Source organism: Hemitrygon akajei, chromosome 6 (genome assembly GCF_048418815.1).
Source record: "Hemitrygon akajei chromosome 6, sHemAka1.3, whole genome shotgun sequence".
Classification (NCBI taxonomy): Eukaryota; Metazoa; Chordata; class Chondrichthyes; order Myliobatiformes; family Dasyatidae; genus Hemitrygon; species Hemitrygon akajei.
In genome coordinates, this window is record NC_133129.1 from 21,410,900 (window position 1) to 21,434,840 (window position 23,941).

Below are 23,941 nucleotides of genomic sequence, written 5' to 3' on the forward strand. Positions count from 1 at the left end.
AATTCTTTGATAATAAATGTACTTTGAATTTGAATGCACAGTCATGGTTTCAGGTGAGTACCCCACATTAGGACTACAGTGGTTATGGTTGGTCACTACCTGGAAACATTGCCAGAATCACGTGCTTCCTATAGTCCTGATGTAGGTCTCGGCTCAAAACATCGATGCTTATTCCTTTCCTTTGATATGGCCTGAGCGGCTAAATTCCACCAGCATTTTGTCCTGCCATTCATTATGTCTGGCTTTGAGTTTAATGTCCTAAAAGCCCTTAAACGGAAAAGCCTAGTGAATACAGCCCAGCCAGCACAGCAGTTCTTCCAGCATTTTGTGTGCGGAGTCTAGGCTTCGCTCTTCTGACGCGTTTCCAGGGTGTCAGTGAGCGGTGACTGAATAAGACAAACACATAGCTTAAATGCTGCATTAATACATTTAATAAAAGATCACATTAGATTGGTTACAGCTGTAATAGTTAAAGCTTAAACTAACTACTGATAGATCCAGTTTATTGAAGAATTTAAGATGTTGGAAGGACACGGACTAGGGCTGTCGAGGAACTGGCAGGTGGAGTGCTGGCAGGTGCTCATACAAACAAAGATCACCCTGGGCTTGGCATCAAATCTACACCTTTACACTGTTCAGAGGCTACCCTTACAGTGGAACTTCTAGTTATGTTACCTTACAATCAGGTGAGCAGATAAATTGCAGTGACACGTACACTGGCTTTAAATGTCCAAGACTCACCATGACAGGATCCAAAGCCTTGCACTGGGTTGATCCTGGCGTTGTTTGGGAAGGTTTAAGAGTGTCATACTGATTCAGGAGCAGTGTCCACTGATCTGTTAGTATGGTGTATGCAGGTGAACCACTTGTGAGGATGTAGAGATGGTGTAGCAGCAGCAATATTGGTCTCACTCAAATAGCATTCATGTCATGTAAGGGCTATAGGGTTATTCCAGTGGGAACGCTAACAGTTGGACCTAGGAGGTCCAAGGGGAGTTTCATTTGGTTTAAATCAGGCTTTTGTTAACCTTAGTGCTAAAGCTACAAATTGAAGAGGAAGTTTAAAATACATTAAAAAATGTGCAAAATTAGCATTCCCTCATTTTGGGCTAGGCTCCCTGATTCCTAACTCTTTGCCTGTTGCATTTCTAAATACCTCACCACATCTATAATCCAGGCCAGACACATGACGTAAAGAAAGGGACAAGGGCTAGGCACGTAGTGTGGAGATCAACCTCCAGAGGGGTTACCATGGAGATGCACTTCCCATACTGGGTTCTCTCCTCCCACTTTACAATGGACCTACACATCCTCCATTGCAGGGACAGCAAACACCACAAAAAAGCGCAGGAGATCGAGATCAACACAAGGCACATGAAACAAACCAGGCAGTTCCACAGACAAGTCAAAGGTGCTCAGTACAACAGGACCACTGAAGGACCAAGTGGAAAACAGGAGCTTAAACTCTCCAGCAGACCAAAACCCAGAGGCGGCTTGGGCTGGCTTCCATTCCCCAGAGACAAAACATTCTGGTTTGAAAATCGGCTCCATCAATTGGAGTTAACTTGACTGTAGATCTGTCCAGCTGCTGCGAACCAGTTTTGGCCAACCGATGGTCTACAAGGCTTGAAGTCCACAGGTGTGTATGCCACAAGAAACCAGTTCCATTCGTCAACCCTTCCATTGTGTGCAAAAACCAGTTGAGAGTCCAGGTCAAATATGGGGAGGCTGAGAAGAAAAAGAGAGCTTGTTAAAAATGTAGATATCACAAAATGTCCCTAGCTGATTAATGGGAATGGTCACCCCAGTACAACTCCATCCGACTGTTGGACTCAGAGCAACATGATTAAATACCCCAGTACAACTCTATCCGACTGTTGGACTCAGAGCAACGTGATTAAATACCCCAGTACAACTCTATCCGACTGTTGGACTCAGAGCAACGTGATTAAATACCCCAGTACAACTCTATCCGACTGTTGGACTCAGAGCAACGTGATTAAATACCCCAGTACAACTCTATCCGACTGTTGGACTCAGAGCAACGTGATTAAATACCCCAGTACAACTCCATCCGACTGTTGGACTCAGAGCAACGTGATTAAATACCCCAGTACAACTCTATCCGACTGTTGGACTCAGAGCAACGTGATTAAATACCCCAGTACAACTCTATCCGACTGTTGGACTCAGAGCAACATGATTAAATACCCCAGTACAACTCTATCCGACTGTTGGACTCAGAGCAACGTGATTAAATACCCCAGTACAACTCTATCCGACTGTTGGACTCAGAGCAACGTGAATAAATACCCCAGTACAACTCTATCCGACTGTTGGACTCAGAGCAACGTGATTAAATACCCCAGTACAACTCTATCCGACTGTTGGACTCAGAGCAACGTGATTAAATACCCCAGTACAACTCTATCCGACTGTTGGACTCAGAGCAACATGATTAAATACCCCAGTACAACTCTATCCGACTGTTGGACTCAGAGCAACGTGATTAAATAAGACCATAAAATATCGGAGCAGATATTGGCCATCAAGTCTGCTCCACATTTTCATCATGGCTGATCCAATTTTCCTGTCAGCCCCAATCTCCTGCCTTTGCCCTGTAACCAGCAATCTATCAACCTCTGCCTCAAACATATGTAAAGACTTGGCCTCCACAGAGTTCTGGCAAAGAATTTCACAGATTCACCACTCTCTGGCAAAAGAAATGGTTCTTCATCTCCATCCTACAAGGACACCCCTCTATTCTGAGGCTGTGTCCTCTGGTCTTAGACTCTCCCACCACAGGCAACATCCTCTCCACATCCACTCCATCAAAGCCTTTCACCATTTAATCGGTTTCAATGAGGTCACCCCTCATTCTTCTAAATTCCAGTGAATACCGGCCCAGGGTCATCAAACACTCTTCGTATGACAAGCTATTCAATCCTGGAATCATTTTCTTGAACCTCCTGTGAACGCCCTCCAGTTTCAGCACATCCTTTCTAAGGTAAGGAACCCAAACCTGCTCACAGTTCTCAAAGTGAGGCCTCACCAGTGCTTTATAAAGTCTCAACGTTACATTCTTGCTTCTAAATTCCAGTCCTCTAGAAATGAATGCCAACATATAATTCACCTTCCTCACCACAGACTCAACCTGCACGTCAACCTAAAAGCCAAGGAAAAGGCATATTAGGTAGCAAAAGTGAGTGGGAAGTTGGATGATTGATAAGCTTTTAAAATCCAACAAAAGGCAACTAAAAAAGTTATAAGAAGGGAAAAGATTAAATACGAGGACAGACTAGTCAATAATATAAAGCAGGATATTAATTTTTTTTCAGTTATATAAAGAGTGAAAGGGAGGTGCGAGTTGATAGGACACTGGAAAATGATGCAGTTGAGGTTGTAATGGGGACAAAGAAATGGCAGATGAACTTAATGGGTCGTCGTCGTGGCTATCCCTCGAGGTCGAGGATGACGGTCTTTGTTCTGTTGATCTATTTATGGGTTCTCAAGTGGCTTATGAGTCCAACCTTGGCTTTGAAAGTTCTTCTGCATTCAACACAGCTAGTTCCAGATGGCAGATCGGGCTTTGGTTGTTGCTGCCTCTCTTTCCATTTTCTTCTCTTTTCTTCTAATTCTGCACATCTGTTGGCTTCGAAAGTTGCTGTTCCTTCTTGGATGATGGCTTGCCAGAGTTTCCTGTCCCTGGCATTGGTTTCCCAGTTGTTGCTGTCGATGTTACATTTCTTCATGTTGGCTTTTAAGACGTCTTTGAATCTCTTCTGTTGTCCGCCTCTTTTATGTTTGCCTTCTTCAAGTCAAGATGCTTTTATTGTCATTTTGACCATAACTACTGGTACACAGTAAAAATAAGACAATGTTTTTCAGGACCATGGTGCTACATGAACAATACAAAAACTACACTGAACAACGTAAGCTGGGAGTAGAAGATTTGTTTCGGCAGACAAATTCTTTCATCCGAACAACATGACCGTTCCATCTTAGTTGGTTCTTGAAGACGTAGGCTTCAATCCTTGTTGTTTTTGCTTCATTTAGCACGCTGATGTTGGCTTTACACCAGTCTTCACTTTAGAAGATACTAGCAGTGTGCCAGAGATCTGTGAATGTCGGGATGCAGGAGTGAGTGCCATTGCTTTTACAAAGGAAAAAGTGCCAGTCAAACTGAAAGGTCTTAAGGTGGGTAGGTCACCTGGACCAGATGGACTACATCCCAGAGTTCTAAAATGGTTGCTGAAGAGAGAGCAGATACATTGGTCATGATCTTTCAAGAATCACTCGATTCTGGCATGGTCCTGAAGGACTGGAAGATTGCAAATGTCATTCCACTCTTTAAGAAGGGAGGATGGCAAAAGAAAGGAGAATATAGGCCAGTTAGCCTAATCTCAGTGGTTGGGAAAGTGTTGGAGTCTATTATCAAGGATAAGGTTGAGGTACTTGGAGACTAATGATAAACTAAGTCAAAGTCAGCATGGTTTCTGTAAAGGGAAATCTTGCCTGACAAATCTGTTAGAGTTCTTCAAGGAAGTAACAAACAGGGTGGACAAAGGAGAGGCAGTGGATGTCATTTACTTTGATTTTCAGAAGGCATTTGATAAGGTGCACACACGAGGCTGCTTAGCAAGATAAAAATCCTATGGCATTACAGGAAAGATACTGGCATAGATAGAGGAATACAGGCAGGAGGTAGTGAATAGGAAAACAAGGGGCCTTTTCTGGTTGGCTGTCAGTGACTTGTGTTCCTCAGGGGTCAGTATTGGAACCGCTACTTTTCACATTGTTTGTCAATGGTTCGGATAATGGAATTGATGGCTTTGTGGCAAAGTTTGCGGATGATACGAAGATAGGTGGAGGGGTAGGTAGTGCTGAGGAAGCAATGCAATTGCAGCAGGATTTAAACAAATTGGAAGAATGGGCAAAAAAAGTGGCAGATGGAATACAGTGTTGGGAAATGTATGATAATGCATTTTGGTAAAAGGAACAATAGTGGGGACTATTATCTAAATGGGGAGAAGGTTCAAACATCAGAGGTGCAGAGGGATTTGGGAGTCCTCTGGCAAGACTCCCAGAAAGTTAATTTACAGGTTGAGTCTGTGGTAAAGAAGGCAAATGCAATGTTGCCATTTATTTCAAGGGGAATAGAATATAAAAACAAGGAGATAATGCTGAGGCTTTATAAAGACACCAGTCAGGCTGCACTTGGAGTATTGTCAACAGTTCTGGGCCCCATATCTCAGAAAGGATGTGTTGTCATTGGAGAGAGTCCAGAGGAGGTTCAGGAGGATGATTCTGGGAATGAAGAGGTTAACATACGAGAAGCATTTGGCAGCTTTGGGCCTGTACTCACTGGAATTTAGAAGAATGCTGGGAGATCTCATTGAAACTTACTGAATGTTGGAAGGACTAGATAGGGTGGATGTGGAGAGGATGTTTCCTGTAGTGGGTGTATCCAGAACTAGAGGGCCCAGCCTCAAAACTGAGGGGTGACCCTTTAGAACAGAGGTAAGAAGGAACTTTTTTTAATCCAGAGAGAGGTGAATCTGTGGAATGCTCTGCCACAGGCTGCCGGAGGCCAAGTCCGTGGGTATATTTAAGGTGGAAATTGATTGTCTCCTGATTGGTCAGGGCATCAAAGAATTTGGCGAGAAGGCAGTTGTATGGGGTTGAGTGGATCCAGGATCAGACATGATGGAACGGCAGAGCAGACTCGATGGGCTGAATGGACTAACTGCATCTATGTCTTATGGTCTTATTGGCGAGCTTACTTTTGTATTCCTTCTTAACCATCTCTAAGACTTTTTTTTTTAAGTTGCCTTCTGTTGGTTTTTAAAAGCTTCCCAGTACTCTAACTTCCCACTAATCTTTGCTTTTATGTTGGCTTTGACTTCTCGTTAGCCCCGGTTGTGTCACCTTTCCTTTAGAATACTTTGTCTTTGGGTTGTATACATCCTGAGCCTTCTGAATTGCTTTGAGAAATTCCAGCCATTGCTGCTCTGCCATCATCACTGACTATGTTCTGACAAGATCTTCACAAAATAGACCAGAGCTTCATAAAGTGGCATCTTTTAGGAATCTGCTTATACAAATTAACACATTAGGTTTTGATGGGAATTCAAAGCAGCTCGTGGACACAGGACAGACAAGTTAGTGTTGATGTTAGTTCGGTGTCTGACGTCTGAAGTCCTTGGGTTGGCATATCCGGGAATCAGAGGCCCAAAGTCTAAGACTCCACTGAAGGTTGGAGATCTGGAGACAGCCTATCCCGGGGTTTGTGCGTGCGTGTGCGCATGAGGGAGAAGGTCCATTGGCTGGGAGGGAGAGAGGAAAGGGGCTTCTTTTGCTGTTGTTCTGCTGAGCTACGCTGGTGCTGGGACGTGTGGCGACACTTGTGGGCCACTTCGGTATTTTTTTTATTTTTATGTAGAGATACAGCACAATAACAGGCCCTTCTGGCCCAACGAGACTACCCCACCCATTTACACCCATGTGACCAACCTGTAGGTCTTTGGACTGTGGGAGGAAACCCACATGGTCACAGGGAGAACATACAAACTCCTTCCAGACAGTGGTTGGAATTAAATGCTGCAATAGCATTTTTGCCACTGTGTTTGTTAATGCAAATAACATTTCACCGTACAAAAATGACTCTGACCTGAGATGGAGTCTGAAGTTGGCACTGGACTTAGTAATAACTGGAGAGCTTGGTCACCCTGCTCAAATACAGGACATGCAGGAGGTCCCTGCTCATAGACGCACAGGCACAGTTACATACTTACCGGGTGTTAAAGAAATGGGTTTCTGAAGTGATCTCCAAATGGGTCAGAGGATGACTGTGGAGTGGTAGCAGGTGCAGAATCAGACTAGAAAGCAAAGAAAAGACACTTTTACACCTGGGTTAAAGTACAAATGAAAAGTTATTATCAAAGTGGTCTGGTTTCCTTATTCAAAACTGACAATTAGTTTATTTTTCTTGAAGTTGTTGTCAGTTTTTCCATTGCACCTATGCCTCCATGTACTCATGTACAAGGCACGATTGATAAATTCGTGGCCTAAGCTAGAAGGAATCAATTTTAGAAAACCAAGCACATTTATTTTTCAACATAGTTCCCTCCTACATTTTAATTCATCTACTGCTACCTTAAGCCACAAACTTATCAATCACCCCTGATGAGTTATTAACTTCAAACTTTCTGCACAATCACTCAAAGAGTTGAACTGCATGTGCATGTAACGGGAGCTGTATAACTCATCTCCTTCTACCTTAGGCCACGAACATATCAATCACCCTCGTATATCAAGTCAAATTTATTACCAAAGTAGATACATGGTACCATATACTACCTTGAGATTCATTTTTGTGCACTCACAGGAAAAACACATGTGATAGAATCTACAGAGACAGACTGACTGACAACCACCATGCAAAAGACAAACTGTGCAAATACAAAAGATGCTGAGAATAGGAGGAATTATGAAGAGTTGGAAGTGAGTCTGTAGGTTATGCAATCAGTTCAGTGTTGAGGTGAGTGAAATTATCCATGGTGGTTCAGGAGCCTGATGGTTGTAGGGGTATACCTGTTCCTGAACCTGACCTTCTGTACCTTCTAGCTGATGGTAGTAGGAAGATCTAGCTTCCAGAACCCTCACACAAGCACAAGGCCAAGGCCAGTCATTGATGTGGAGGAGGCTGCACTGGGAGTGGTAGATACAATAGATGTCAGGTGAAGTGCTTACTCAACTCACTTTCAAGGTCTGTTTGGGGTCCTGAATGGAGGTGAGGGAGGAGCTGAATGGGCAGGAGTAGTACTTTGGCCACTTGCAGGGGTAAGTGCCAGGAGGGAGATCAGTGAGGAGGGATGAATGGACTAGAGAATCAGGTTGTAGAGTCATTTCTACAGAAAGTGGACGGGGGGTTGGGAAGGGAAAGAGTTGTTTAGTGGTTAAGATCCCAGTGGAGATGCCAAAAGTTACAGAGGATGACATGCTGGCTACAGAGGCTCATGGGGGTGGTAGCTCAGAACAAGCAGAACTCTGTTATGATGGGAGGATGGAATGAAGGCAGATACATGGGAAATGGAGATGCAGGTGAGGACACCATCAACAGTGATGGAAGAGAAACACCGCCCGTTGAAATAAAAAGGTCTTCAAGCAATTATAATCTGTGGTCCAGGGCTGGTCAAAGAGTTCAAGAGCAGTTAATACCAGGTCTGTGGAAGGAGACTGGTCAGTTGCAAGTGTCAGATCCAAGGTTTGGTAGGTGGCAGCTGGACACCAGCAAGATTGGGTTGCTGGGGTCAGTATTTATCAACAAGTGACCAACAGTCTCGGACTTCTGGGCACCAGGCTCGTATTTGGTGTCCAGGGAAGGGAGGGGTCTCTGCTGACTAGACCTGAGGCTCCAGATTAATGCTAACATTCACCTCAGGTAAAGATCTCTCAGGATGAAGAAGCACCTCTCCTGGTGTTTGGGTGGCCTACACCAACGTTAAACCTATCGAACCATCAAATTGTGCACACAGCACTTGCACAGGGCAACACACTAAATGCTGGAGGAACTTGGCAGGTCGGGCAGCATCGATGGAGAGGGTGGTTTGGGCTGAGACCCATCATCAGAACTGGAAGGAGGGAGAAGGCAGAATCAGTTAATAGCTTGTACTCACTGTGGGAGGGGCAGCAAATGGATCTCCCATTGAATCAAAGGGATTTGGCGCCAGAGCACTCAGTCTCACAGTGGCTTCTGGTAATTCTACAAGAAAACGAGACAGCAAGCACAGACATTGGTAAAGTGAACTACAGGTCATACTTGTTCTTTCTTACACCAGACCCTCTACTCCCAGCAAACTGTCCCACCCTCAGCACCAGGTCCATAAGATATCGCAGCAGAATGAGGCCATTTGGCCCATCGAGTCTGCTCCTCCATTTCATCATGGTGGATTTATTTTTCCCTCGCAACGCCTTTCTCCTGCCTGCTCTCTGTAACCTTTGACACCCTGTCTAATCGAGAACCTTATCAACCTCCACTTTAAATATACCCAATGACTTGCCCTCCCCAACCGTCTATGGCAATGAATTCCGCAGATTTACCACCCTCTGGCTAAAGAAATCTCTCCTTAATGGATGTCCCTCTCTTCCGAGGCTATGCCATCTGGTCCTAGATTACCCATGATTGGAAAGCTTATCGCTTAATCCACTCCTCTCAATATTCAATAGGTTTCAATGAGATCCCCCTCATTCTTCTAAACTCCAGCGACTACAGGCCCAAAGTCAAACACTCCTCATTAACCATTTCATCCACAGGATCATTCTTGTGAACACCTTCTGGACCCTCTCTAATGCCAGTACAAGTCTCCATACTCCCTCTACATCTGCTGACTGGATCCACCCTTTCCTGACCAGCTCTTGCACTACACTGCCCCTTCACCTTTTACTCTGGGGATCTTCCTTCCTCCAGTCCACTTGAAGGGTTGACCCAAAACATCAATCATCCATCCATTTCCCTCCACAGAATCTACTTGACCCGCTGAGCTCCTCCAGCAGATTGTTGCTCTGGACGCTAGGATCTGCAGTCCCTTATGTTCCATCCTGCTCATGGACAGTCTGTCCCACTCCCATCAGGGAGGAGCCCATGTTGCATCCACACCAGGACCTCCAGACTCAAACTCTCATTTTCCCAAGTAGTAAGTCTGATCAACACCTCCACCCCCACACCCCCAACCACCACTACTCTATCACTTCCAGTCAGTCCCCTTATGTACAGACACTCCTGTACCCAGCATCACCTTATGGACATACATTCGATCTATAGATATAAGCTATCTTAAGTATTTATATTTGTTGTGTTTGTTTTAACTATTGTGTTCTTTAGCATAGATTTTTTGTGCTGCATCAGATCCCGAGGACCAGTTATATGGCTCTCCTTTACAGCTGTGTACTGGAAATGACATTAAACAATCGAATCTCTATTGCATACCCATCAGGAAGGATGACCCATTTCTTGCCCCCCTGCTGGCACCCCAGCCTTGCCACCTTCACCCATAATTCAGCACTGATGCCAGCCCTTCCTAGACCCCACCAACTCTCAGCTATCTGTACAACCTACACAAACACTGCCTCAGGTGACAAAGCCCATTACCATTGGGTTCAGCTGGAGAGATCTGACTGATGTCGAAGTCATCGTGATCGGCTATTTCCTGCGCCACACCCACTTTGGTGCCGAAATATTGACCGAAGGCCCCGGAGGCCCCGGTAACGGCCGGCTGCTCCCCTCTCCGCGCCGGGATGGCGGGCGGCTTGGCGATCTGGAAGTCCTTGAACATCTCCTTGATGTTCTTCTTCTCCTTGTCTCCCAGGGGGTCCAAGGCAGTGAAGGCACTGGTAGGCTGCTTGGTCGAGTCCTGCGGTCCGGCCTGAGGAACGGGCCGTGGAGGTGGGGTAGGCGGAAGCCCCGAGACCATCGCTGGAGCTTGCATCATCGGAAGGGAGGGCGCAAAGGGATTGGACCCAAACGGGTGGGCTTGGGGGAGTGGCTGAGCCCACACGGGCGGGGGTGATGGAGTCGGCAGGGAGAGCTGAGCCCAGGTGGAAGGAGTTGGCGTGGCACCAAAGGAAGGCGGTTGGCTCCAAACCACAGCAGGGCACCCTCCGAATACACCCGGCTGCACGAAGGGGGCAGAACCACCAGGAACAGGCATTGGAGGCAGTGGGCCAGGCTGAGCGAGTGGCTGCCCCCACGTGCTCTGGGTGGGTCCTGTCAAACCTAGAGAGAGCAGAGCACAATTTAGTCATCCTGTGGACTAGGAACCACTCAGACACTACCTATTGGGCATTCCTACATGATTCTGGGCAGCATGGAGGTTTGGAGAACTCTTAGCATGACACTCTTCCATCTTGGGGCGAGCAGTGTTTCGAATTTTGGCACTATCTCAAGGAGTTCAGCACACTCCCCCCCCTAACCTCGTGGGTTTCCTCCCACAGTTTAATGACGTACCGGTTAGCAGGTTAATTGGTCATTGGAAATTGTCCTGTCATTAGGCTAGGTGGGTTGCTGGGTGATGCGGTTTGTTGGGCTGGAAGGGCCTGATCTGCATTGTATCTCTAAATAAGTAATCAATAGCTTTTATCTCACACCCACTCCATCTGAATTGTGCACCATCACGGGAGGACCGCTACAACAGACAGAGGTCATAGTCAGTCAGCGTGAAAACGGGCCCTGCAGTCAACTTGCCCATGCCAATTGTTGCACAGCAAGTTACCCCCATCTGCTCACGGTTGGCCCATAACCCTCAACCGCTGCGTGGGTTAATACTGATTTGATTTGAAGCACATGGTGGAAAGACATCCATCTCCATCCTCTTTATTCGTTCTTGAAAAAGCAATATCTGTGAGTTTTAAAGTTTTTTGTTAATATTAGAAAACATTTAGTAGATACAGTACTGTGCAAAAGTCTTAGGCACCCTAGTGATATGGATGTGCCTCAGAACTTTTCACCTCTATCAAATCTCCCCTCATTCTCCCGTAGTTAATATACACCTGTAGTCTCTCCTGTCACCATGCACAGCCTGGTTGAAACATTCTGCCATACAAAAGCTCCCAGCTCACTGGCCCAGCCTATGCGAGTTCTCAAGGTCAAGGGTCATACAGATCTCTAACAGGGGCTCTTGGGAGCAGGGGCAGCGGAAGCAAAACATGAAAGTCTTGCTGTTAGGCACAAGTCATCCCTGGTTACACAACTCCATGTGGTCTGACCCATGACTTATAAAGACTTGGCTCAATAAAACTCAATTGACAAGATGCTGTCTGACTTACGGAGTTTCTCCAGCACTTTGTGCATGTATGTGTTGCTCAAGGTCTTACCTGGACCGGCCAGAGAAGATGTCGAGGCCGTGATGCTGAACAGGTCCAAAGCACCAAGACCGGATGGTGCTGGGGGCTGAACTGCAGTGGTACTGGACACAACGCTGTCACTAGTGGTCTGCAAGAGATGGCAAGCAAGCCTTTCAGAGGCTGAAGGAAACGTCCTGAGCAGAGATACAGGAAAAGTGAAGGAAATGGGAACTGGAGTGGTCTGTGGGGTCAGAAATGGCCTCCTGTAATTCAATTATTCAACAACCCAGTGTAGAAATTGGCCACAGCACAAAGCCACCCAAATCCCTCTGGAGAGGGTCTGGAGGTTCAGGAGAAAATTCCTGGGAATAAAAGGGTCAATGTCTGTAGTATTTGATGGCTTTAGGCTCCCTGGAGTTCAGAAGAATGAGGGGGGATCTCATTGAAACCTATTGAATAGTGAAAGGCCTAAATAGAATGGATGTAGAGAGGATGGTTCCAGTAATGGGGGAGTGCAGGGAGTCTAGAATCAGAGGGAATAGCCTTAGAATAGAAGGACATCCCTTTAGAACAGAGATGAAGAGCAATTTCTTCAGCTAGGGGGTGATGAATTTGTGGAATTTATTGCCATAAATTGCTGTAGAGGCCAAGTCACTGGGTATATTTAAAGCAGAGTTTGACAAGTTCTTGATTAATAAGGGTGCCAACGATTACAGGGAGAAGGCAGGAGAATGGGGTTGAGAGGGATAATAAATCAGCTATGATTGAACAGTGGAGCAGACTCAATGGGCTGAGTTTCATAATTCTGCTCCTGACTTTTATGGCCTGTCAGGTTAAACTTGAATTTACACATTACTGGCCTGGAATTAGCATGAAGGACTGCGAGCCCCTCCTACAGAGGGAAGACGCGGGCTCTGTACTCGCTGAAGAGAGAAGACAGTGCTAGAGGGGCTGAGAGCATGCATTTGCCAACAAGGTTAGACCAAGTGCTCACGCAATCTAGTGGGACTAGCAAGAAAGATACCAAATCATCCCAAGAATGTTAATTGAGATTCGCGATCTCCAGCACGTCACTCTTACTAAGTTTAGTCGACTCAGTGTTAGTTCAGAAAGTGACCGAGTGGAAGCAAAAAACACACATTCAAGAAAACTAACGCAACTCCAGGTTACTGGGAGATGCACAGAGTTATGTTGGGATTGGCCACTGGTTAGTTACTAGGTGGTTAGTTAATTAAAGGTGGATAGAGGATTTTTCACCTGGATAGCTCGCCTGCCTCGTCCTCCTTTGGCGCTCTGCGGCGGAGGGGACAGGGTGATGGAGTTGAGACCTTGTCCCAGGAGGGAATCCATCTGCTTGGTCGAAGCACTTTGAGTGTCTGGTTTTAAGCCATTGTGTGTGGCTAGTGCAGGGCCAGAGATTTTAGCAAAAGGATTGGGTGCTGGCTTGCTAACTGAATCACTTGGTTCTTGGCCTGGCAATCCATTCAGTGGCCATGGTGATGAGTCAACCTTAGAGCCAGTGACAGCTGGACTAGACAGGTGGTCAAAGTTCAAACTGCTGGCAGCATCTAGGAAAGCAAGTGCTCCGTCTTTCTGATTGGAGAAATTTGCAGAATCAACAGCCTGAGGTACTGATTGGTTATGTTGAGAGAAAGGATCATTTCCAAAGGGGTTGGGGTCAGGCGTGGGGAAGAAGTTGAGCGAGGAAGAGGTGGTCTCATCTCGGAAGGGATTGTCTTTCATACAGGTGTTCAGGGGGTCCATTTCAGGAGAGGACAAGTCCAACAAGCAACCCGAAGAGCTGTCATTGTTTTCCTGATCATTGACAGAGAGAAGGAAATTTCAATCACAGGATCAACAAAAGCTAAAAAAGGTTGCATCCGAAGGGCAAGATTTCTTCTGAAGTTAGCAACAGTCAGTGCAGTCCTCCTCCACCCCCCCCCCACCCCCCCAACCCTCCTGTGAATGTTATCTACAGTCTGGAGTGGTTAAAGGAGAGTGTGTAACCAAGGCAAGCAAACCATCAGGGCAATTTGGTCTCAACGGGTGAGAACAAGCTTGGTGCCAATTGGCCTGTTTGTGGGCCAATAGCAGAGCAGCATGTGGCAGTGATCCCAACGCCATTGGTAGATGGGGCAGAAGCAGACTTTCTCTGGTTACTGGGACATGCCTTTGTTCAACACTATTCTGGGGCTTAATTTACTCACATTTCATTCACCTATGAATTGTATAGAAGCTTCACTTTAGACAAACTTCCTTGCTGGTATATTTAGCTGGCATAGGTGAGGACCCAATCAGGAAAAAAATAAAAACTCAAAATGCGGACAGAACTCAGCAGGCCAGACAGCATCTATGGGAGGAGGTAGTGACGACGCTTTGGCCCGAAAAGTCGTCACTACCTCCTCCCATAGATGCTGTCTGGCCTGCTGAGTTCTGTCAGCATTTTGTGTTTTTATTTATTTCCAGCATCTGCAGATTCACTCGTGTTGCCCAATCAGGAAAAACCTGGTTCTCTGGTCATGTCAAACCCTCTGCCCAAGTAACACACAAGATGTTGGAGGAACTCAGCAAGTCAGGCAGCATCTATGGTGGGGAATAAATAGTTGATATTGTGGACCAAGACCCATCATCAGGTACAATCGGGTCCTCGCTTCCAGGGATTTCTCCCTGTCACTTCTTTCTTTCTCTGTTCCTCTCTTATCCCTCCTCTTCTCCTCACCTGCATATCACGTCCCTCTGCTGCCCCCTTCCCTTTCTCCCATGGTTCACCCTCTTCTCCCATTAGATTCCTTAAGCCCTTAGCCCTTTACCTTTTCCACCTATCACCTCCCAGCTTCTTACTTCACCCGCCAACCTTCCTCATCTGATCTCAGCAGCTTGTACTTCTTCCCCTCCCCTCTCCTTACAAGGCTGGCTTCTGCTCCCTTCCTTTCCAGTCCCAAAACACTGACTGTTTATTTCTCTCCATAGATGCTGCCAGACCTGCTGAGTTCCTCCGGCATTTTGTGTGCGTTGCTCTGGATTTTCAGCATCTGCAAAATCTCCTGTGTACGATGTTACTTAACCAGCTGGTATTAATCTAACAAAGATTTCAATGGAAGACATGGCTAAAACAGAATTAGGTTGTTGAATTCTAACACTCTAATTCCTTTGGAATGAAAATTGCTTCCAACAACCACATGGTCAAAGAATTCCATACTGTAATGATCTGTAAAAATACACTTCTGGCCATAGGCCAATACACATGATCCCAATCACTCCCCCTCAAGAATCAGATTATTTTATGGACTTAAATAACCCAAATACACACAGACCCAGCGACATTCCCTGGACAGACTGAATGAACTGACATTCCCCTAAAAGAAAAACAGGCATTGACCGTGTGGATAGTCAGAGGCTTTTTCCCAGGGCTGAAATGGCTTACACAAGAGGGCACAGGTTTAAGGTGCTTGGGAGTAGGTACAGAGGAGATGTCGGGTTAAGTTGTTTTTACTCAGAGAGTGGTGAGTGCGTAGAACGGGCTGCCAGCGACAGTGGTAGAGGTGGATACGACAGGGTCTTTTAAGAGACTCCTGGACAGGTACATGGAACTTAGAAAAATAGAGGGCTATGGGTAACCCTACATAATTTCCAAGGTAAGGACATGCTCAGCCCAGCTTTGTGGGTCGAAGGGCCTGTACTGTGCTGCAGGTTTTCTATGTTTCTAAGTAACGGATTTGAAAACACTATTCTGGACTGAGGTAACCCAACGTACGCCTAACAACATTCTCTGGATATTCTGTGTGCACTCCGCTGAATACATCTATTGACCCTGATGAAGGGTCTCGGCCCGAAACATCAGCAATACTCTTTTCCGTAGGAGCTGCCTGGCCTGCTGAGTTCCTCCAGCAGTTTGTGTGTGTTGCTTAGATTGTCAGCATCTGCAGACTTTCTCTTCTTTGTGAAACATCTAATGTTCTAGGATTTGGACAACGGTGTCCTAGATGCAGATTCTGACTGCATTGGAAGCCCGGTTCCAGTCTCCTGGGATACCAGCCTATATTAAAGTCCCTTTAGAACAGAGATGAGGTTAGCCAAAGGATAGTGAATCTGTGGAATTCTTTGCCATAGACAGCTGTGAAGGCCATGTCACTGGGTATATTTAAAGTGGTGTTTGATAGGCTCTTGATTAGTCAGGGTGTCAAAGGTCATGGGGAGAAGGCAGAAGAATGGGCTGAGAGGGATAATAAATCAGCCAAGATGGAATGGCAGAGAAGATGGGCCAAATGGCCTACTTTCACTCCTAAACATGTGTTATGGTCTTAAGGGAGGATCAGCTCCTTAAGTTAGGTCTGTGTACCCACAGGTCAAAAACGGCAGCAGTTCAAGGTGACCGCTCACTGTTACTCAAGGGTAACGAGGGAAGGGCAATTAAATGCCAGTTGAGTCTGCAAAGCCCAGCTGCAGGACATGCTCTCTTCTCACTACTACCATCGGGCAGGAGGTCCAACACCACTAAGATCAGTAACAGTAATTACCCTACAACCATCAGGCTCCTGAACAAGCACGGACAATTTCACTCACCACAACTCTGAAATGATTCCCACAAATTACAGATTCACTTCCAAGGACTCTTTATACCTAATATTCTCTCTTTGTTTCTTTACACAGTCTTTATGTACACATCTTTCGCAAACTCTGTTGTATTTTTCCCTGTCAATGCTTGCAAGAAAAAGAATCTCAAGCTAGTATGTTGTGACATACATGTACTTTGTTTTCAAAGTAAATTTATTAAAAAAAAGTAACAGAAACTTGCACAATTTCATATCGAGGGAATTGGAAAACTTCCTTTAAGTGGAGGGGTTAGAGATGAAGGAAAGGGTGGATTAAATTGCAAGTCGACTAAGTTCAGTTGAGGGGCCTTGTGTAGGACTGACGTGTAAAACACTGGGAGTGAGCCACGTGCCAAGGAGCCAGTGGAAGTTTTAATCACAAACAGAGGCAGAAACCTGGTCTTTCTGCAGCTGGGCATGAACCAGCAGCAACACATGTCTACTGTAAACAATAACAGAGGGTGGGTGTGCTCCATTGAGAGATTTCCACTTTAAGTAGTCCAATCTTTGAGAGTAGCTCAAAGTCCGGTTTTACAAGTACACGTCTGCATCTACAAGTACCAGTTCAAAGTAAGTTTATCAAAGTATTTATATGTCACCATATACAATCCTGAGATTTGTTTTCCTGCAGGCGTTCACAGTAACAAAGAAACAATAGAATCATAGGCACCACGGTAGCGTAACAGTTATCACATCTCTGTTACAGCTCATAGTTTGGAGTTTAATTCCGATGACATCTGTAAGGAGTTTGTATGTCCGTCAACACAGGTTTCCTCTGGGTGCTCGGGTTTCCTCCCACAGTCCAACGACATACCGTTTAGTGAGTTAGTTGGTCATTGGAGAATTTGGAGAAGGAAGTCGGAGGATCAGAATGGGAGAGCGGCGGGAGCCATTTTGAATTTTTCTTCTTCTCATCGGAGTTAAGAGAGGTGGGACTGCGCAGTCGTGTGACGTCGGGCAGTGAAGTGCGGAAGATTTAAAAAGGACACAGCCTTATACAGCGGGCAGCGGAGTGAGCCGGGAGCAGAGTGAAGGCTTAAGGGCTTTGGCTTAAAAGGCTTAGGTGGAAACAAGCAAGGCAGGGTAGGTTTAGGCTTCAGTTTTTCCTGTTATTTGAGGAAAGGGGGAAGTATGAGTGTGAGGGCAGCTTGTTGTTCTCGGTGTCGGACATGGGAGGTCCTGGAGTCTCCTAGCCTCCCGGACGTCCACATCTGCACCAGGTGCGCCGAGCTGCAGCTCCTAAGGGACCGTGTTAGGGAACTGGAGCTACAGCTCGATGACCTCCGTCTGGTCAGAGAGAGTGAGGAGTTGATAAAGAGGAGTTACAGGCAGGTGGTCACAACAGGGCCACAGGAGGCAGACAGGTGGGTCACGATTAGGAGGGGGAAGGGGAAGAGTTGGGTACTAGAGAGTACCCCAGTGGCTGTACCCCTTGACAATTACTCCTGTTTGAGTTCTGTTGGGGGGGTCGGCCTACATGAGGGAAGCAACAGTGACCGTGCCTCCAGCACAGAGTCCAGCCCTGTGGCTCAGAAGGGTAGGAAAAGGAAGAGGAAGGCAGTAGTAATAGGGGACTCGATAGTTAGGGGGTCAGATAGGCGATTCTGTGGACGCAGTCAGGAGACCCGGATGGTAGTTTGCCTCCCTGGTGCCAGGGTCCGGGATGTTTCCAATCGCATCCAAGATATGCTGAAGTGGGAGGGTGAGGAGCCACAGGTCGTGGTACATATAGGTACCAATGACATAGGTAGGAAAAGGGAAGAGGTCCTGAAAGAAGAATATAGGGAGTTAGGAAGGGAGTTGAAAAGAAGGACCTCAAAGGTAGTAATCTCAGGATTACTGCCTGTGCCACGTGACAGTGAGAGTAGGAATGGAATGAGGTGGAGGATAAATGCGTGGCTGAGGGATTGGAGCAGGGGGCAGGGATTCAAGTTTCTGGATCACTGGGAACTCTTTTGTTACAGTGTGACCTGTACAAAAAAGATGGGTTGCACTTGAATCCTAGGGGGGCCAATATCCTGGCGGGGGGATTTGCTAAGGCTACTGGGGAGACTTTAAACTAGAATGGTTGGGGGGTGGGAATCAAATTGAAGAGACTAGGGGAGAGGAGGTTAGTTCACAAATAGAGAAAGCTAGTAGACAGTGTGTGAGGGAGGATAGGCAGGTGATAGAGAAGGGGAGTGCTCAGACCAAAGATGTAGGGAAGAGGGAAGAAAAAGATAATAAAGTTGATCACATCGTTAGGGATAAACAGAGAGGAAGAGGTGGAGAGTTTCTTAAATGCATCTATTTTAATGCCAGGAGCATTGTAAGAAAGGTGGATGAGCTTAGAGCATGGATTGATACCTGGAAATATGATGTTGTAGCTATTAGTGAAACATGGTTGCAGGAGGGGTGTGATTGGCAACTAAATATTCCTGGATTTCATTGCTTCAGGTGTGATAGAATCAGAGGGGCAAGAGGGGGAGGGGTTGCATTGCTTGTCAGAGAAAATATTACACTGTGCTTTGGCAGGATAGATTAGAGGGCTTGTCTAGGGAGACTATTTGGGAGGAATTGAGGAATGGGAAAGGTGTAGTAACACTTATAGGGGTGTATTACAGACTACCTAATGGGGAGCGAGAATTGGAGGAGCAAATCTGTAAGGAGATAGCAGATATTTGTAGTAAGCACAGAGTTGTGATTGTGGGAGATTTTAATTGCCCACACATAGACTAGGAAGCCCATTCTGTAAAACGGCTGAATGGTTTGGAGTTTGTAAAATGTGTGCAGGATAGTTTTTTGCAATACATAGAGGTACCAACTAGAGAAGGGGCAGTGTTTGATCTCCTGTTAGGGAATGAGGTAGGTCAGGTGACAGAGGTATGTGTTGGGGAGCATTTTGGGTCCAGTGATCACAATGCCATTAGTTTCAATATAATTATGGAGAAGGATAGGACTGGAACCAGGGTTGAGATTTTTGATTGGAGAAAGGCTGACTTTGAGGAGATGCAAAAGGATTTAGAAGGAGTGTATTGGGACAATTTGTTTTACGGGAAGTATGTAATAGAGAAATGGAGGTCATTTAAAGGTGAAATTTTGAGGGTACAGAATCTTTATGTTCCTGTTAGGTTGAAAGGAAAGGTTAAAAGTTTGAGAGAGCCATGGTTTTCAAGGGATATTGGAAACTTGGTTCAGAAAAGGAGAGAGATCTACAATAAATATAGGCAGCATGGAGTAAATGAGGTGCTCGAGGAATATAAAGAATGTAAAAAGAATCTTAAGAAAGAAATTAGAAATGCTAAAAGATGATATGAGGTTGCTTTGACAAGTAAGGTGAAAATAAATCCAAAGGGTTTCTACAGTTATATTAATAGCAAAAGGATAGTGAGGGATAAAATTGGTCCCTTAGAAAATCAGAGTGGACATCTATGTGTGGAGCCAAAAGAGATGGGGGAGATTTTGAACAATTTCTTTTTAATGGTATTCACTAAGGAGAAGGATATTGAATTGAATAAGGTAAGGGAAACAAGTAGGGTAGTTATGGAAACTATGATGATTAAAGAAGAGGACATACTGGCGCTTTTAAAGAATATAAAAGTGTATAAAAATATAAAAGGAGCAGTCAACGTTTCAACGGATGCTGCCCGACCTGCTGAGTTGATCCAGCTTGTTTATACGTGCCAGAGACAGACTGTGCCAATACTAAAAGGAAAATAATAATAATAGAGAATACAAGCTGTAGCGTCCTTGAAAGCAAATCCCCAAAATGAAATGCCAGAGTTTCATACCACACCTTCTGTGTCAGAGAGAACTGGCTGACCTGGGGATCCCACCTCCACCTGAACTGGTCAGAAGGTGCCAGACTCTCAGTGCTGGTCTCAGCACAACCCAAGGTCGTTGAGGCTTTGCTTACCGAGGGCGAGTGGATATCAGGGGGAGTCGACATGTCTCCAAATAGCTGCAGCTGATCGATGCCCTGTTAAAGCAACAAAAAGGTGGTCAGAACTAGTCTCAGCTTCAATTGTGAATGAAACAAGGTCGAGGAGTTTATGGCCATCACCTCATTTCCCAACTCTTGTGGAATTAACACCCAAAAAAAATCAGTTTATCCTGGAGATCGGTTCATGTTGAAGGCATTATGTTTACAGAAAGGTACAGAGCACAAGGTAGCAGAGATCACCCACTGAGGATTTTAGAAGAATGAGGGGGCAGGGGGAATCTCAAAAATCTATTGAACGTTAAAAGGCCTAAACAGCGTGGATGTGGAGAGGATGTTTTCTATTAGTGCGCGAGTCTAGGACCAGAGGGCACAGCCTCAGAATCGAGAGGGATCCATTTACAACAGAGATGAGGAGGAATTTATTTAATCAGAGGGTGGTGAATCTGTGGAATTCATTGCAACAGACAGCCATGGAGGCCAAGTCATTGGGTGCATTTAAAGTGAAGGTTGATAGGTTCTTGATTAGTCGGGGTATCAAAGGTTATGGAGAGAAGGTAGGTGAATGGGTTGAGAGGAATAATAAATCAGCCATGATGGAATGGCAGAACAGACTCGGTTGGCCCAATGGCCTAATTCTCCTTCTATATCGATGGTCTTAGTGGCCAACGTCCTGGTAGGACCTTTGTCCTGGTCCCCTTTATCTTTTGATATAGCAGGTCTCTGCATTACTGCCCCACACTGACCCCATGCTCCCAATCCTCTTGTACAGGCAACCCTGACATTACATGCAGAATTCACAAATTACTACCCAACAATCCGGGATCTTCAGCATCAGACAGTGAGGAACAACCCAAGTAAATTATCGAGGCATAGATCAAGTAGACACTTTTCCCTACACTGGTGGAAATAGCAAATAGTACAGAGCAGTTTTAAGGTTTATGGCGGTGGGGGTGGGGGTTAAACTATGGGAGGTGCTGGAACAGGCTACTAGGAGAAGTGGTGGAAGCAGATTTGTTTCAAAGGCATGGCAGTGTAGCTAAATAACTCGGTAACACTTAACAGTGCCAACTGGAAGACCGAGATTAATTCCTGCTGCTGTCTGTAAGGAGTATGTCCATTCTCCCTGCGTCTATGCGAGTTTCCTCGGAGTACTCCGGTTTCCTCCGCCATTCCAGAGATGTGTGGGTCAGGGTTAGTAAGTTGTGGGCATGCTATGTTGGCACTAGAAGCATGGACACTCGCAGACTGCCCCCAGCACATCCCGACTGTCTTGGTCATTGATGCAAATAATGCATTTCACTGTGTGATTTGATGTACTTGTGACAGAAAGCTAATCTTTTAAAATGTTTATCTTTAAAGGCATCTAAACACGAACGACAGGAAATGGAGGGATATAGTGCAGGCAGATGGGGCTAGTTTTGATTCGAAGCGATGGGCTGAACAGCCTGGTCCTCGCTGAATATTCAGCACCCACATCTGATATCAACTCACTTCCCACTTGCTCTACCAGAGTCAGAACGGACATCAAATACACAGGAGTTGTACCAGAGGGTCTGTACCGCCGCAAGACCATCGAGAATTTAAGAGTGCACAAGATCCACACTTTCAGCCCAATCCAAAAAACTCACTCACATTCTTAACACAGGATACCTCATCGTCAAAGTTCAATAGTGGACTTCCATTCTGTGGGAGAGGGGAGAAACCAGTGTGAGACAGAGGCACAGCAGTATCATTGCCATGTTCTAATGATGCTTTGTGACAACATATCAGGGTGGAAAGCACATGGAATTGAATAGTAGATTCCAGGAATTAGAACACATCAGCACCTGTACGCTTCAGTCCAGCTGAGTGGTTGCCCTAATTAGCTGAAGTTTCACAGTTAAAATGGTATGTATTTAAAAGAAATACAGAACAAATTGGAACTCTACCAATATGGTACTATAAAACTGTATTTGCTGTTAATAGTTATCGACAGAGGAATTCATTCAGTGTACTCTGCTGTGTTCTTTTAATTGACTGTAAATGAACAAAATCAATGCCGACACCTGGTGTAGATAATGGACTGCTTTCATACAATGCTTTCAATGACTGCAACCTCCAAATCTTCATTTTCACTGTAATATTTACGATGATAATAGATCTGATCTGGATTCATATGGAGTGTGGTGTTGGAGCAGGCCATCGACTGGGCTGTAATCCCACTGACACTGTACTGGGAGGGAATGCTCCCAACTCTCTCCAACCACAATCTAACCAATTCTACTGCAGAAACATTAAACACCTTACCTTAATGGGCTTGCTGTCATCCTAGGGGGGAAAGAGAGATCAGTTAGCACAGCATGTACTGAGACCAAGTACATTAAGATCCCACCACTGTCTGTGGAGGGAATTGAACTGTCCAAAGACATACCAGGCCAATTAATTGATCATGCGGAATGAGCTCAACTTCACTAAAACATGCTGCATAAAACCACATGAGTGAAGGTACAGTTTCTCCCCAGGTTTGGAGAAATCAAGAGGACAGTAACTCTCTGCCCTTGCACCTTAAGGGGCCTCGTTTGTGCCCAGAGGGTGGTCAGTATATGAAACAAGCTGTGGCAGGAAATGTCTGAAGCAGGTACCGTGACATTTAAAAGGTACTTCAGCTGGTGGATGGTCTAGAGCAGGGGTTCCCAACCTTTATGCCACGGACCAACACCATCAAGCAAGGGGTCCATGGACCCCAGTTTGGGAACCCCTGGTTTAGAGGGATATGGGCCAAACCTGGGCAAATGGAACTGGCTTAATTGGGACCTTTGTAGGTGTGAACAACCAACTCCATTCCCAGTGCTTCCTGCCCATCACTCAACACCATGTTACCATGCCCAAAATATTTCCCTGACCTTGGCCTGATTTTCAGCTTCCTCCTTCTTTTTCAGGTTGTACACCAGTTGGAAGAGATCCTTCAGGTCCACCACCAGAGGCTCGGCCTGGAGAGCAAAAGAATACCATCAGACGAGGGGGAACTGAAGGCTCCGATTAGAAATTGCACAGGATAGCGAGGCGTAGGTCTCCCCTCAGGGTGAAGTTGGAACCATCACCCACACTGTTACTCCTCAGCTCTTACAGCTCTGGGAATGGATTCTCATTCCTGGAGCTTTAATCAGTGACCGGAGCCTTCTCTGTCAGGAACCCACTGGGCACAAAGCAATGCCTCCAACACCAGACTGGCATTCTGAAACATTTGGGTTCACTTTGAGAGATGGCTACACTGAATTTTAACCCTCTCTTCGACAGGAGTTCAGTGAGACCCTCTCTCACTGCTCCCCCCCATGCTGCTGTCCAAGTCTACTTCACCCATCACCCTCCAGCTTCTGCTCCATCTCCATCCCCACACATTCATACCCTAGATTCTTCTTCCTTCCTTTCCAGCCCCAAACTAGACTTTATTCCACTCCGTAGGTGCTACCTGACCTACCGAGCTCCTCCAGCATTGTGTGTGTGTTGCTCTGGATTTCAAACAACTGCAAAACCACATGTTTATGAGCCACACCTGGCTAGTCAGTCCAATAAGCTCTGCCCACAGGTAGCCAATGGAGTTGATTTT

At 45.8% G+C, this 23,941-nt stretch overlaps 1 protein-coding gene across 5 annotated transcripts in view; it reads right to left on the reverse strand.

Annotated features, from left to right (window-relative positions):
• Positions 1 to 413: 413 nt before the first annotated feature.
• dab2 (DAB adaptor protein 2) overlaps positions 414 to 23,941 on the reverse strand; it is an 84,285-nt gene continuing 60,757 nt past the window's right edge. For 4 of the 5 annotated variants that reach the window (XM_073047976.1, XM_073047977.1, XM_073047975.1 and 1 more), the window contains 10 exons: positions 23,238 to 23,324; positions 22,642 to 22,662; positions 21,988 to 22,038; positions 20,329 to 20,391; positions 13,099 to 13,656; positions 11,872 to 11,989; positions 10,151 to 10,774; positions 8,679 to 8,764; positions 6,795 to 6,878; positions 414 to 1,728 (listed from right to left, as the gene is read on the reverse strand). In XM_073047976.1, the coding sequence (XP_072904077.1) occupies positions 6,801 to 6,878; positions 8,679 to 8,764; positions 10,151 to 10,774; positions 11,872 to 11,989; positions 13,099 to 13,656; positions 20,329 to 20,391; positions 21,988 to 22,038; positions 22,642 to 22,662; positions 23,238 to 23,324 (1,686 nt within the window). In that variant the 3' untranslated portion in view covers positions 414 to 1,728; positions 6,795 to 6,800. The remainder of the gene's footprint in view (positions 1,729 to 6,794; positions 6,879 to 8,678; positions 8,765 to 10,150; positions 10,775 to 11,871; positions 11,990 to 13,098; positions 13,657 to 20,328; positions 20,392 to 21,987; positions 22,039 to 22,641; positions 22,663 to 23,237; positions 23,325 to 23,941) is intronic. The other variant, XM_073047979.1, reaches the window with a different exon arrangement.